Genomic DNA, 16353 nt, shown 5'->3' on the forward strand with positions numbered 1-16353 from the left:
TATCAAACTGCTGAGTGTTTTCTTTTATATTTATGTACTTTAGTTTCTCTGATTAAAGAATATCATGTTACACCAAGCTTAATTGTCAGTGCTTTGTCGTGGTAATTATTACATGTTCACATGGCTAGAAATTTAACAAATCATTCAATATACTAAAATGATTGAGTTAGTTCTAAAAAAGATGTATAAACTCATATAATCTTAAACCTGGCCTATAGTTTATGGTTAATCTGTCCAATATAACTCTCTATTAATATTGGTAACCATGATTTATTGATATTCTTTATTAAAAAAAAAAATCGCTTAGTAAATGGTAAAAATAAAAGAAAATTCCCAATTAGATTTGTCGTCAAAATCGTTCAGCCCTAGGGGACGGCCATTGAACATTCTTCTTACATGCGCGTGTTGCTAGTCTTGTTGATGATGACGGCTTTGCCTGTCTGGTCCACGTTGTGGTCCATGCCGAAATATGCAGCGACTCGATGCAGCAGCATGCGATGGTATGAGGTCATCTGAGGGAACTTCTTGTACTGATTGCTGTAAAACAAACACACAAATCCAACTTCAAAAAACAAAAACATCTACTGCAGCGCCACAGAAACAAAACTGCATGAACATTCGGAAATTTAGATCTGACCATTTATACAAGACGACAATAATTTCAGAGTTGATAAATGTCTGTCGAACACATGTATACTACTTAACCGTAGTAAAATCACTGTAAAACATTTGGAATTAGGAGACTTACTCAATAAATAAACTATCGATAGTCGCAAGAAGAACCCCGTTGAGAACTTCAGTGGTGTACTTCTGGGTCATATGGAACATTAATATAAATCTATTTTACAACAAGAGTTATTTGAGAAATTGGACCAGCAACCAAAATAACTCAACTTTCCTTCATCTCTTTTAAATCATAAGAAAACCAGTTCCTGCAATGACCTCATGCCACCAACAGAGGGCCACAAACATCAACTGCTTGTGAATCCTAGTGTCCAAATAATCACAAAGAAACATGCCATCATGTTTCAGTTATCATCAAAATCACACATGTGTCCTTTAACAGGAACCAGAGGTGTAAATAAGCAAATTCTGACAACTACTTCCATACTTTAAAGTATATTGTTTTGTAACGTCAAGCCTAACAATCGTCTTGTTCTGAGAAAAGTGGCGATGTGCAAATAAAGATTTGTAATAGGTTTTAACATCATTTTTCATGCAACGACATTAAGATGTTTCACAGAAAGACAAATGTCTAAATATGTTCTTAGTGTCCTTGTGTATGAAACTCACTTCTCGTCATTAATGAACTCCAGTATATCCTGTTCCAGCTTCAGCAGCATCATTCTGTCTCTGAAAAAGACAGACACCATCAAAATAATGAATACAAATAAAACGTTGAACAACCAGACACATTGTCACATGTCAACTTTGGACATTCAACACTCACTTCAGAAATGCGCTGCGCTACTCTTGAGAAAAAACTCAAGACTTCAATACATCATTATTTACTGTCTCCAAAGAATCCTAAAGAATGTGTTTGTCATGATTGTTTTACTCTTAATATTAAAAAAGGAAAAGCTGACACAAAAATAATGTTCAACCGTTTTCTCGGGCGGGGAAAAAGAATGAGCGTATGCTCTAGTGCTGATCAAGCATAGCATTTATAATGTGTAGCATGTCCATTAGTGCGTGAGATGATCTACAGAATCAGGACGGAAAGATTGTTGTACCTGGGGTTGTTTTTCAGTGTGTTCACCAGAAACTCATGCACATCAATCCCTGTAGAATCTGTGTATTCTTGACTGGAGTCTGCAGCGAAAACAAAACAGAAGTTCAACCATCACATTGTGACTTATACCAAAAGCTCTGACTTGTGAAACATGGTGCCAAACCAGAACACAAGATAAAGAGCGAGGACGTCTTACCACGGGAAAGCATCTTGCGTGCATCTTGCGTGGGGTTTTATCCTTCTTCTCCCTTTCTTCATTCTCATACTCATCTTTTGAAGATTTCTCCTCCTCTTTATCAGACGGGCAACTTATGTGAAGCTGAATAATATCCTGATAATGTCCAAAGATTCAATGTGAATTGCAGTACTGAAGTCAAACCAGATTGTAATGCCGTGTGTGTGCGTGTGTGTTTGAGAGATAGAGAGACAGAGACCTGTGATTCTGGAGGACCGTCTGTTGAAAACGGACCAGAGGACTCCTCACACACTGCCAAACTTCTCACCAGCTTCAGCTTTGCGTTAGACTGAGACAAAAAGCAGACGGGGAGATTAGAGAGATAAAGGCAAACCGAAACATCACGGACAAGTGTTAAAATATTCAGTTCAAATGTAACTACATCTGCTCAGATTCATGTCAGCAGAAACATTGTTTCAGTGTGAAGGACATTATTTAGGAGATAAGAGCACATGAACATCACAATAGTCGGATTAATCAGTGCGAAACTATTAAAAATCTTTTAATACAGTGTCATTTAATAGGTATTAATCATATGCATTTAGGGTTAATGTTTTCTGAAATGTAGACAAATTTAGATTCATTTGATTCATGCCAAAAGATGCACTTGTTGCCAAAACTAAATTTCCCATCAAACACTGTGGCTGCATGAGAATCATAACACTCAAATGCATCACATCCAAACGTCTAGTTTTCAATAGACGGTGGTTGTGTTGTTCTCTTAATATTTGCCAAAAGCTTTGTGTGTGCGCTTGTTTACCTTGGCTCGTTTCCGAGTGTGGCCGTGATTCTGACATCGTTTCTGTAAGAACAAATGAAAATGTTGTTTGACAATGCGTACGCCATTAAAATCACTGAATGATGATGAACCAAACGGCAATACAGAAAGGAACTCTGTATGAATGAAAGCAAGAATGAAATGAAAGTGTAAATGAAAGCAAAAAGAGGACCACAACCTTAAGTGGGGTGTAATAAACAAAATAATCCAAATAGTTCTGTACATAGTTATAGTAGAAGACCTCCAAATTATTTTAAAATGTTAAATAAACTAAAGTTAAAGTTTAATTGAACAGAGGAAGTGACGTCATGTGTGTGTTCTGTATGTTTATATGTGCTTTCTATGTTTCTTATGATACCTGCGCGTCTTGTGAAATGTTCTCATCGGGTTCTGTACTGTCAGTGTTGGTGTCTTTACAGGGAATAGACGGGCTGCTTTTTCCACGGGTGCTCATAGGACCGTCAGCGGGCAGGATGTCGCCCCCTTCCATCCCGTCGGGGGGGAAGACCAACGACATCTTCCCTTAGAAAAGCTGCACACTTTCCACTTTTACCGAGAGATCACGCTGTGATAAAAAAAGAATGCGTCACAGGCTTAAATCTCAATAAAAACACAATGATTTAAACTGTACAACACAAAGTATTATTCAGACAGATGACACGATTTCCACGTGTCTCATCCCTGAAAAATACATAGTTATAATCCGTTCAAACGATTATTTACCTGACACACCTGGAGCTGTAGTGTGATGTATGTGTGTGGGTGCCTGTGGGCTTTAAAGTGCTCCTATAACTGAGAAGAGGGTGGCAGGTACATCATGATGAAAGCATGTGTTTTCAGAGTTCCTGCATCCTGCACAATGTGCTCAGAGCGCCACCTGTTGGAGAGAAAAACACTGGTTTGATGCAGCTTCAGGACAAATAACAGTACAACCAAATGAGCGTGAAAACACACAATGAGCTCTCTGTGTGTGTGGGACAGAATGCACGACTGCAAACAGAAGCAAAGTCAGCGTGCAGTGTTAAACTACACACTATTCCCATATGACCTCATTACGTGGTTTAACTCGATCTGGTTCTTCTTGAAAACAATATTGTTTCGCCTTTTTTCATTTTACTTTGTCCGATTAAATGAGTAAAAGTGAAAATAGTATATATCGCAGTTGATATTCCAGTTGGTTAATTCATAACACTGGTAATGAATGGTCAAGCGCATTGCATTGTGGGATACAGTTTTTCACTCTGTGTGCTTTGGTTGCGTACTGCACATTTCGAAAATTTAGGTCATCAGTGTATTTTATCCATAAAGAAGATAAACATACCGTGCACAGTATACATAATGCATATACAGTATTACATACGTACATTATGTACATTTCCATTTAGAACATATCTTTAAGTTTTGTACTGTTCATCACCGGGTTTTCAGATAAAACGTATAAAATACACAAATATTGAAATCAAAACCTTATTAATACAGAGACGCAGTTTATAAAGCACACAAATCCAAAGGCACGACACACTCCAAAGCACACAGACATTGAGAAAAGGAAACTCCAACACTGACGTCATACTGCAGAGAGACAGACGGGTGGAGGGAGAGAGAGAACGAGAGAGCTGGGATTCCCGACTGCAGAAAAGACGTCACCAGGAGCACATGACATCAGTAACCAATCGCCCTAACACACGCCAATAAAATGCACACACACGTCGAGTGTGCCGCAGCAATGAACGTTCTCGAGAACTCAACTCCAAACGCATGAAGGAGAGACACGGAGACTCATTCTGAAGATGAAGTGACACCAAATGACAGAAGCGCCCATGAATGAGCCATAGCGCTCTCTCTCCTCCTGTTGCCAAGGAGACGCCAACGACACCCTCATCTGCTACCATTTGTGTCGGAGAAGAAAAGGAGAGCGGAGAGAGAGAAATTATAAATAAATACCAGACTTTCACACAGCCAATCGGCTCTCAGCGTCGCATTGCAAGTTACAAAATAACAGACCTGCGATACAACACGCGTATCAGATACAAAAATAACACACGGATGAGAAACACAGTCCATCTCCTGTATGATGATAGGAACAAGACTGAAGTAATGGATTAAACCACAGAAACATTTTCACCATCTGCTCGCCTGATGGAAAAGACGGATGTGGTTGTATAACACTGTATGTGTGTCTGTGTGTGTGAGGTGAATACTCAATGACGGCCAGATCACTAATGCAGGAAACGTGCGTCACAAAAGGATTCCCTGCTAAAAACAGCCATCACACACATACAAAGCCGGTGTATGTGAGAGCGACTGTCGAACATCCTGCTGCACACAGATCGAGTCATGAAGCAGCCAGCAATGAGTGAAGGGAAGAGGGGGTGAACAGCAGAGGAGGGATCCAACCCATGTGGCCAAATCATTCTGCCAAATGAATAAATGTAAATGTAAATGTGGGGTGGGGGGTATGAGTCAGAGTCGCTCCCTTAGGAGTCGGTGGATGTGAGGAGGAGGATGACGTCATCGGATCTGATGATCGGTACAGTCCCATCTCAGAAACATTTCACACCAATAACTGCAACAAAATATCGAATCACATCACACGCGCTCTCAGGAACATTTATGTCATTGATCATTTGCCACTATGAACCTATGGTTATATTTTCACAGAATATTCAGTTTGACAAATATTAATTATCAGACTTTTATGAAGAGGGCATTTCCCTAAAGCCACTGAGCCCATACATACATATATCAAAATATGAAATAAATGGCCTGATAGAAGATCATATCTTTTATACAGTATATCCAACTGGGCTAAATTCATTAAATATTTATTTATTTAAAACAAAATAATAAAGACCAGACCTCTTGGAAGTTTAATTAAATACCCCTGTGCTATTAACACTAAAGTCAAGGGTTTGATTCCCACAAACAGTATGAAACTAAAAGATGTTTCGGATAAGCACCAGATCCATACAATGACAATTGCTCAAATTATTTTCTTATTTTTCATCCCATTTCTCAATTTCTCAATAGTCAACCTCACTAGTAAGTGCTTGCGAACAGATCCCAGTTTCTGTGATCATTCGCTAGATGCACAGCCTGTGTGGGAGCCAAACCGCTCAGCACATCTCCATCTTTCATTCTCTAAAAATAAGTGTGTCAGGTTCAACCCTATTGGTTACACACCTTATGCAATGCTGTGCGTTCGAGAGAGAAAATTCTCAATGATGAAACCGCCATCCCATTGGACGAAGTCTCCGCCAATAGGAGGGGGAGCTCCATGGCAACAGGCTCTGTCACCAAGAGAGAACAGATTTCACTCCGCCCCATGTGGTGCACATCTGGCCTGTCCCCCAATTACATGCACACTCCCGCACCTCTGTGAACCGCCCCAATTACCCGTGTGTGCGTTTAGAGGTCAGAACGAACATACTTTTGTCTAAAGACGTAGTCGTAGTGCATTCAATGTTCACTATGCAACCCAGACGGCCAATTAGAAACCAGTTAGACACCTCTAGTACAAGCTAGCAACCACCTACAGCACCACAAAAAAGCCAGAAGTCACATTGTCTGCTTTACAGTAAACTACAGGTGAAGGAAGCGCATTACAGATTCTTACCAGCATCCTCCTGCACAACATCATTCAGAGCATCATCTGAAGATAGCAGATTTGTGTGATGTACACAAGAGGAAAACATTCACAGATACACGAAGAGCACCTGATGTAGCCTCGAGATATTACCAACAACTGTATTTTATGCACGTCCATCACAGCGCTGTAATATAAGAGCTTGACTGCGTGAAAGGACAGTTTAAGGTTGTTGCAGAAAAATAAATATAAATAAAAGGTTTGCATGATTAGAATCATTAACATCAATGTTTGAAACATCTCGGATAAAAATGACAAGCAACATTAAAAACCAATTACCCCAATAAGATTAATCCTTCAGGATATTAGTTCGACTGTTTTATATAGTCATAGAATTCATGAGGAATTAGCTTTCCTGTGGTATCTATCATGAATTACTCAAGTTGTTGCAAACCTCTATACATTTCTTTGTTCTGCTGTACACGAAGAATGTTAGATTTCTGGGGCACCTTTGACTACTGAACTGTCTTCTTTCCTAAATTCTTCAAAATATTTTCTTTTGTGTTCAACAGCACTATACAAATATATTCAATAATTATTTCTACATTGGTAGTAAATGCCCTGAATATCTGCATTGCTGCTGACATTCTTCCAAATATCTTTCTTTGTGTTTAACAGAACAAAAAAAACTTGAGGTAGAGTAATTCATGACAAAATTGTTATTTTTTGGTGAACTATCCCTTTAAGATTGTTTTGTTAAGAATTCAAATATTTACAATAACATTTGGTTACAACTTCAATTATATTGGCACAAGTCATCCCCATTTTCAACAAGGGACATATGTGGATTATGTTGATTTGAAAATATGCCATTTCGCAATGTCAGATCAATGCATTTTGTGTTCTTTTAATATACTGATGCAATATATTCTACGGCAATACATCTTTAACATCACTAAATGATTCACGTTACATACATAGAACTAACATAGAATAGGTCTGCACATCCCCAACATTACACCTTAACCCGTACTGTACATTCACACAAGAAACCATAAATAAAGTCCTGGTTTGGGAAAAAAGGGACAGACTGATGTCAACAGCCCACGCTAGTGTTCTATTAATGTGTAAGACCAACAGCCATTAGGACGACACAGCAGCTTCCCTGCATTCTGAAGAAAGTTGATTCACTTCAGCCTGCAAAATTCACTATTGCCATGCAAATTCACTTATTTCAGACACCAAGAGCACATTCCCTAAAATTACAAATTCACTGTGAATGAAAATCATGCTGCCTGAAACGTGCATGTGCTGCATTCAGTCTTTAATGTCTCCGTGTCCTCCGTGACGTGTTCAGCCCTGGCAGTGCCTGATTCACACCGAGCTGAGCCATCTGCTCAGGTAGAGCTCGCCATCAAAAACAACAGCAGCGCATCCACTGCTGCCCATCCTGCACACACGCTTTCTCTCTCTCACCCTCTAACTCAGTGGAAAAACACATCTATTTTCATCCATTACCCCTACTGCTTCATCAAAAGAGAGAGAGAGAGAGAGAGAGAAGAGAGAGAAGAGAGGCAAGCAGCAATACCGCATCAACAATTCTATTACATAGATAATGAAACATGTGCTCTGGATTACCGTATTACCTTGGCATATGCCACAGACTGGCATTCAAACTGGCACCAAAAGACTCAAAGGCCAGACACTCGTGAACACGTCTGACTTGTCATTTATCCTGTGGGTACATGACAGACTTTATGGCCGTCAATGGTCCTGTGTGGGTACAAAGTATTTTACAGAATGCAAAGCTTGGCGTTTAGACACAAGGAGAGCAAGCTAACCGCTACTAAAGCATCGGTGTCAGTAAAATGGCACTGAATACCGGGCACTGAGGGGTTAGTGAGGGATCTAAGCCAACAACCACGCTGCCTCAATGACTGATGCTCATCAGCACCAGAGTAAAGTTACATCCCTAAATACACATCTGACAGCGGGACGCTATTATTTACAGAAGTGACAAGCTCATTCTACGACCCCATTCCCTCAAAGGAATAACGCAGTGTGTGTACAGTGTGACCTGTGCAAAGAAAAATAAATCACAAACTAAGGAGGGTGCCTTTAGTTGAATGTCACAAAGGTTTTGGTACCAGAAAGATGATGTTAAAAGCAACACTTTGTGGCTTTTCGATCTCCTAATGTCTCTAAACGACAGTGAGTTCAATTATTAGAAAGTTAAAACACATCATGGTAATGTGGCCACGACGCGAAGCAGAGCATTAACTTTCGAATAATTGAACGGACATGCAATCAATGTGTAATTAATAATTCTACAACATAACCAAGAAAATACGTCTATAACATTTGGATTTTAAAAGGGACGAAGGTGCAGCAAGCTGCTCTCGTGGGTTGGTATTGATTTGACGTCCTATGAACCTCTCCAAACAACACACAAACGTCTCACACAGTTTTTCCCACGGTTGCTCTCATCAGTATGCAAAGGAGACATGGATTATCAAGTGCAGACAGACACTCAAACACAACTGCCCAATCGCTACAGACGTTGACATTCTCAATCCATTTATTTCACTGGAGACGAGACGCATTCACCTGCATGCCAAATCACTCATGCCTCTAAAATGAGAATTACACAGCTCTCATTTGATTAAATGCTAGTTTGTGCCGTTAGGCTTGATGAACAAAAACAAATCTTTAAAGCAGATTTCATATAGTGTCATTGTGACAGTAACAAGGTGCTACCTGCGATTGGCAGAGCTGGTAGCCAATGAAATCCTGGCTCAGAGATCACATGACAGGACACAGACCTGTAAGGGAGCAGATGGCCAGGTGAATGACACTGGGTTCACACCAAGTGTGATGATACTGAACTCATCTGAAAGAACCACATGACCCATCACAACCTTTGAGAAACTTTACTTGAGGGACTTTCCTTGCACACGTCATAGATAATAACTAGCGCTAAACTTACTCTCGTTTTTGCTCCAGCGGCATGTTATAAATGGAAAGCGAGCTAGGCAACGCATACCACACAATGGATTGACAACTCCCAGTGGCGACTGTGATGACTATAAACAGATTGAGATTGTGTGGCACGTTACGAATAAAACAGAAGTGAGCTAAATGAGATGCTAATGTCTGTTACAGCTCGATAACAACAAAACAAAAGGGTAAATATCTATTTTTGAACAGAACATGTTGACTCTGTGCTCTGACATCTTGCATCGCGCTGTCACTGGGTTTCTCATTATCTGTGTTAGTCATGACAATATGTCCAGTAATTCAGATCTTCACAATCGCTTAGCTGTTAAACGCGTCATTCAAAACTCATTCAAGTCATTATTATTTATGATGGCAGGGGCACGGGGAATCGAGGAACTTTTTACACATTTTCAGCGAGCAATGGTCCAGAGTGTAATTTTTGGGATGATCTATTGGTAGAAATGCAATATAATATACATAGCTATGTCTTCAGAGGTGTATAAAGAGTTTACATATTGAGGCGTTATGTTTTAATCACCTTAGAATGGGCTATTTCTATCTACATACATGTTCATTCAGCCGTCGTAATGTTTCTAACGGGAGGGTGAGGAGTGGAGTAAGCGGTTAGTTGCAATTCACAACCTTGCAGCTAGATATTACTGACTGGACCTTTAAAAGAAAGTTTTGCAACCGTCTAGTATAAATCTAAGAATGGCCCAGAAGGCAGTCCAAAAACTCTAAAAGTTCAACAAATGTTTGTAATGAAATTAAATTAAATAAATTTTTTGTAAAAGTGTGTCTATAAAACTGAAATCATGAAACTTAAAATATTTATAACAACAATTAGCTTAAAAACAAATGTTTCATTAAAAGATGTTGAATATAAAAGCTTTGCAAGTTAGATTAGGGTAGGCCTAAATCAACAAACAAAATTACAACATTAAGGATTTGTTTTTACTGGCCCAGTCGGGCAAGTGGTTCAAATTTTTACGGGCACTGCAAACAGACCCACCACAAAAAAGTAATAAAAAAATAATATTGTCTAGTTATTTGTTTGTTTGTTGTTTTACCCATGTAATCTTAATAAATAAGGTTATTATACCATATAAACTATTAGCCTAACTGAAATTTTAAATATAATAGTACACTTGCTTTTATGGGCATTTGGCATCATTTTAAGTGCCTATGTCTGTTTAAGAGTAAGTCGACGTGAAAGAGAACTCAATTCAGTATTTTGCTAACAACACCCTGTGAGAACAGAATGGAGTTCTCTTTCGCATCTTTTTGAAATAGGTAAATAGGCATACACATAAAAACATGCCAATGATAAACTTTTTTACATTACAGGCAGCACTGGCCATGTCTGTCAACTGGCCCGTGGGTCACTAACGATGGCCCCGGGCAATCGGTCAGTGCTTCTTGTTGAGCCCTGCTAGATTATATCATGTTTGTTTATTTATAAAGCAATGCGTGTAAACAAAAAAAGCGAATAGAAAGCAATGGACAAAGAGTACAGAACAAGCTACATGAACATTCCATCTCATGCAGACTGAACGAAGAAGCAGACTGTCCATAATAACTTATATAACTGAAAAACGAAAAAATACTGCATTCTGACTATTTATTAGCTATGTTTGACTTCTTGAAATGCTGTAGACCGATCGGTCTGCGCAGCACCTCATGAAAGCGAACTAGCATATTGCTAATAGTAGGGATGCTCCGATCCACCTTTTTTGCTTCCGATACCGATTCCGATACCTGAGATTCAGTATCGGCCGATACCGAGTACCGATCCGATACTAAGGTAAAATTTTTAAAGTGCACAATTACTTAATAAACTATGTGCATTGCTGTGCAAGACATCAGGCTCGACTTAACATAAATTTCCTGACCCCGTAAAACAAAATAACAAACTAATGATTCACAAATTTAGTAAATAGTTTATTAAACCAGCACCGGTGCAAAACAAATGAAAAATAAAACAAAAGTGTTCACTATCTTTGGACAAAAGACATTCAAAATTAAAGTGCAAATTAAGCAGCTGAATATAACAACAGCTTCACTAGCTTGACAAAATCTCTTAATAATTTTTAAGAAAGTGCAAAAATAATAAAAAAATCAATTCGCAAAAAAAAGCTGCTGAAATTGAGCAAATAAGTAATAGCTTTACTGCTTTAGATATTCAAAATAACATGAATCAGATCTTTTTAATGCTTTAGTCACTAAAGCAAAGTCCACTTAACTAAACTAAAGTTTAGTGAAAATAAAATTTAACATCCAACACAGAAACAGATGAATAAAACACTAGCTTCCCTAGCTGAGTAAAACTGCACATGTTTGTTGCATTTAACGTGGCATTTTGTGGCACAAAATTCTCATCCAACCAGTGTGTGGTTAAACTTAAAAGCGACACGGGGGACACGTCGCAGCTCCAGATATCTGTTGTAAAACTCACCGCATTGACATCTTTAATTTTTTCGGATATGTGTTTGCTTTTTGACTTTTCGGTACAGTTCAAGGTAGAGTTAAATATTTACGCTTCGGCGTGTCGTACTGCGGCTCCAGGTGGTTTATAAGGAGTCTGAAGCCATTATTCGCAACGACGAACAGCGGTTGCCCATCCATAACAATGAAAGCGGTGGAACTTATTGGCGTAGCTGTTGTAAAATAACTCCAAATGACAGATATTTTGGCTCGCTCCATGCTGTTCGCTGCTATATGTTCACGTGCACTACGTACAGAGCACGTTGCTAGCGTATGATGTCGCACGTTGCTAGCGTATGATGTCACACGTTGCTAGCGTATGATGTCGCACGTTGCGCAATGCGCAGCCGCCCACGAGAGAGTTTAAGCGCCGGTGTCTCCATGAACTTTTACATCGTCTAGCACAAATTTTATGTCAGATCGGGTATCGGTGACAAATTGCACCGATACCCGATCTAGAATTTTATTACGTATCGACGCCGATACCCGATACGAATATCGGATCGGAGCATCCCTAGCTAATAGCTTTGCTTATACTGATGCGTCGCAGTTTGCTTCAATCGGTTTAAGAATGCAAACAAAACAAAGCCAAGGGTTTACAGTAAAAAATTTAAATGGTAAGATTCAGAGATGCCAACTATTTAAAAGGCCTCAAAAATCAAGATTAGTAATGCTGTTTATTTCAAATTTCTACTCTACTGTACCCGGATGTAACTTCATAGTTACAGGCATACAATTTTAAGGTAAGAGAAGAGAAAATGCCATTATCATTTTGAAACCACGACATAACAAATGTTGATAAAGCAAATAACACTTATAGTACAAATAGTAATATAGCTGCCATAAATGGTGAAAAATCTCCTTGGGGGACCATGCACGTAAATTTGGGCTAAGCCTCCCCGTCAACATAACTGTATGTAGCTTTAGATCAGTATCTACTTTTCCGCTTTATGCCTGCATTTTGCGTCTTCCGTCTGCAATAAGAACCCAATACAGTATGGTTATGCATGGCTCCAATTAAATTATTATTATTCCAATTTGACATGACATGGTTTGCGTAAAACCCATCTCGTCTTTCACGTGATCATTTTTGAACGCGCTGCGATTGACACAAAGGAAAAGCATGCTAGATCTGCACTAAAACATTTTGTTCCCGATACACTTTTAAAAACTATTAATAATCATTTTTTCACGCAGATCATTTTTAATTATATACTAAAACATTTTAAAATGAAAATCATTTAAATTACAGCATTTTGTGTAGTTTTTTATGTAATCGACTAGCTGTACCGTTTAAACAACTAGTCGACTAGTCTCGCACATCCCTACTGAGCAGCAATTAGCATACTTGAGCTTTCCGACATGCTCTTAATTTCTTAATAAATAAGATTCTACATAAGCGAGTAAATAGGAAAGCGACGGATTCAAATGAGAAGAAATACAGTGTCTAAATAACAGCGCACGAGCGCTGGGTGTTATTAATAGACACAGAGAGTTTTTCAGGGGGGCCATTGTGCAATCTCTCAATTTCTTTCATTTTCTTCTCATCTCTGCTGAGAATTCACCCTCTCTCTGTTTCTCTTGTTGACACACTGTTCTAGCACACAGTGTTCAAAAATAACCCGTGTGTGTGTTTGCTTGTGTGTGAGGCTCAGGTGGAAATGTACAGGGGTGGCTCTGGCTTTGCAGGAAAACACGCATTTATCTACGAACGGAGGGGGGCCGAGTGATATGGTCAATGGTTTTGCTGGTAATAAATAACATTTAAAAAAAGAAGCAACATTGCAGACATTATTTGGTCATTAAGGCTTCATAGATTGATCGGTCCATATTAAAACTCTATCATGGTTTAAAACACAGATCTGTTGCGTAATGAATGACTTTCATCTCACGACTCTAAAAGGGTCAAGATGATGTTTAAATATCATCTTCTGGTATCATTCTCGGATTCTGAACTTCAGGTGCACTGTGTTATTCTCACAAAAACAGCATGAAGCATTTTGAACTCTTTAATTTGCGTCACTTAAAAATGTTCATAGAGTCAAAGGAGAAATTTAAAGAACACATCAATGTTAAATATATACTGAGCTGTTAAACGCTTGAAAACATTAGTATTTTCCAGAAAGGCTGATACCTTGCTAAATAAAGCATTACAGTATTGCATTTAGCATTAAGTTTAATCTGTATTAAAATGAATTCAAAAAGTAAAAATTATAAAACAAACATACATGCAAAGAAAAATATAGCAAACCACTACAATATACACATTTGGGCCATTTCTATAATTTTGATACAAGCCCCAATTTCCAGTCCTGAACTACATCGCCCAACCTTTGTAAGGGGGAGACGTCCCAGGGAGGACTGTAGGTGAACTCCTTTATAAGCAGTTTTTCCCAGCCTTCTCCTGATGTCCCTTATCAATCCATCCTGCATGTTCTCATCACCCCCACGCTGACAAACACACACACACATCTGTGGTGTGACATGAAAGACTCTCCAGAAGCGAACCGCCCTCGGAGTTGGGGATGAAACACAAGGACACAGTGGAAGGGAATTCCTTATTACCTCAGCAAACGCCCTGCCTCCCTCGCTCGCCGCTGTCTCTCTGTATCGACCAGTACACAAGTGGGCAGACAGCGACCGCTCACAATACTGCAAACACACACACACGACCGACTGACCCACACACACCTTCATCATTCAGTCATTTCTATAGTCATGGTTAAAGCTCACGATGCAAGACAATTTCACAGAGGTTTGCCTTAGCTAGCTAAACATGAGATCTGAAATGGTGTTGACTAGGTGGAAACGATTCGAAGAGAGGAAACTACTCATTTTGAATTACATAATGTCAAGTAAAGTATCCTAGTAGTATCCACATTTCATATTTCACATCCAAATCTGCCATGCTACAACAGATTATGTAACCGATAATCCCATTTCTGCATTGCAAAATGCGTGTTGCAATAAAACGACAAAAAAAATGCTGCCAATTTGCATGTATAGCTCTACCTGACGTCAGTGAATGATGTCAAAACCCACCATGAGACTAGGAAGGCTGCAGTCAACAGCATGCATTCAGACAGATGCAAGCATAACCGCATGCAACAGCCCTGTTCACACGTCAATGCATTGCTAAACGGTCTTACACAAACTTCAGTGCATCTCTTTCCAACTCTCTGGACCATTTTCTCTTCTTCTTCCCCTGCTGCCTGTCACAGGGATTATGACTAAATCTACCATAATGCACAGGTAGTTTTAGTCATACTTGCAATGATAACAGTCTTGGAGAAGACGAATAAAGTAAGAACGGCTTTAACAGCTTTCATATGCATGCATGCCTGCGGATATGCACCGCACACACACTCTTACTGTATTCAGTGATGATCCGTCCAGCATCAATTGCATTCGGTTCTGATATGCATCGCGGGAAGCAGCGAGCGCGTTTCAGTCCACGCTAACAGAGAACAGACAGATCTCCACCTCTCCACTCTGCTGCCTCCCTCGCTTCGTGCCTGACGCCCCCCTGCTTTTTCTGAATGAAGCACAGACAATATCTCTCTCTCTCTCAATCTCTCTCTCTCTTTCTCTCGGAGCGAGCATGCGCTTATTTGCCTCTCTTCCTCGACCGCCCGCAAAGCTCCTTCCCTCGTTGGCTCCCTCTCTCAGGGCACCTGATGAGGACCTCAACATTAATTTCACTGATAACAAAATAAAATGATTAGTGACCGACAAATAAAAATACTGAATCAATCAACCAAATTACAAAACACTATGATCGTGCTCTGTAAATGGCTAAAAACGACTATGACAGTGGCACACATTTCTTTTGCCAATTAAAAGTGGTATAGGGATCAAACTCTTTCAGCATCTCTAATACTTCAGCATGAAACTGATGCTTGTGTGTCTTTGACATAATGGCTGAACTGGACGTCATATGTGCCAGTGATAAAGACCTGAACTAAAAATATCTAAAACTGCACATAGGTGTGTGTAAAGCTTCCAAATTTATGTCATTCAACAATGCCATCTGTCCATCTCGACATGTAAGGCTTCATTTTGCAAGGTCTCTACATAATTTTTTACAGTGCAGGTGCTTTATGTAGGCTGCCCATCTATATTTATCAGAACAACAAAAACATATTCCGATACAAGCACATAAGCGAGTAAAATATGAAAACTAGAACAAACATGCAGAAAGAACACACTGTGATTTACTCTTAGTGGGAAACCTGTCTATGCAATAACGCTTTAGCCCACATCAGGGAATCCTGATGGTGACAAAAGTTGTCAGGCCTGCGTAGCTCTTTATTGAATATCAATAAAACTAGAGCCGTGTGGTCGGCATAACATACTGTACCTACATCAACATTAGGGCTGTGCAAAATTATCGATACAGCTAACTATTGCGATAATTTTTTTCACGATAGTCCAACCTATAGTATCGATACCTTAAATAAGTCATGTTTTGAATGGATTCAAATGACGTTTCATCGCATAACCATTTTTTCCGTTCCTGTTGATGTCGCTGTGATTTGCTG

At 39.3% G+C, this 16353-nt stretch overlaps 1 protein-coding gene across 1 annotated transcript in view; it reads right to left on the reverse strand.

The window, feature by feature from the left end:
* r3hdm2 (R3H domain containing 2) overlaps positions 1 to 16353 on the reverse strand; it is a 32601-nt gene that overhangs the window by 10360 nt on the left and 5888 nt on the right. Inside the window, 9 exon segments of the mRNA XM_079459921.1 lie at positions 397 to 537; positions 1294 to 1353; positions 1734 to 1812; positions 1929 to 1947; positions 1950 to 2063; positions 2167 to 2256; positions 2728 to 2769; positions 3104 to 3310; positions 3469 to 3622. Coding sequence (XP_079316047.1) covers positions 397 to 537; positions 1294 to 1353; positions 1734 to 1812; positions 1929 to 1947; positions 1950 to 2063; positions 2167 to 2256; positions 2728 to 2769; positions 3104 to 3262 — 704 coding nt within the window. The 5' untranslated portion in view covers positions 3263 to 3310; positions 3469 to 3622.

The sequence above is a fragment of the Barbatula barbatula genome (genome assembly GCF_947034865.1).
Source record: "Barbatula barbatula genome assembly, chromosome: 7".
NCBI classification, from domain to species: Eukaryota; Metazoa; Chordata; class Actinopteri; order Cypriniformes; family Nemacheilidae; genus Barbatula; species Barbatula barbatula.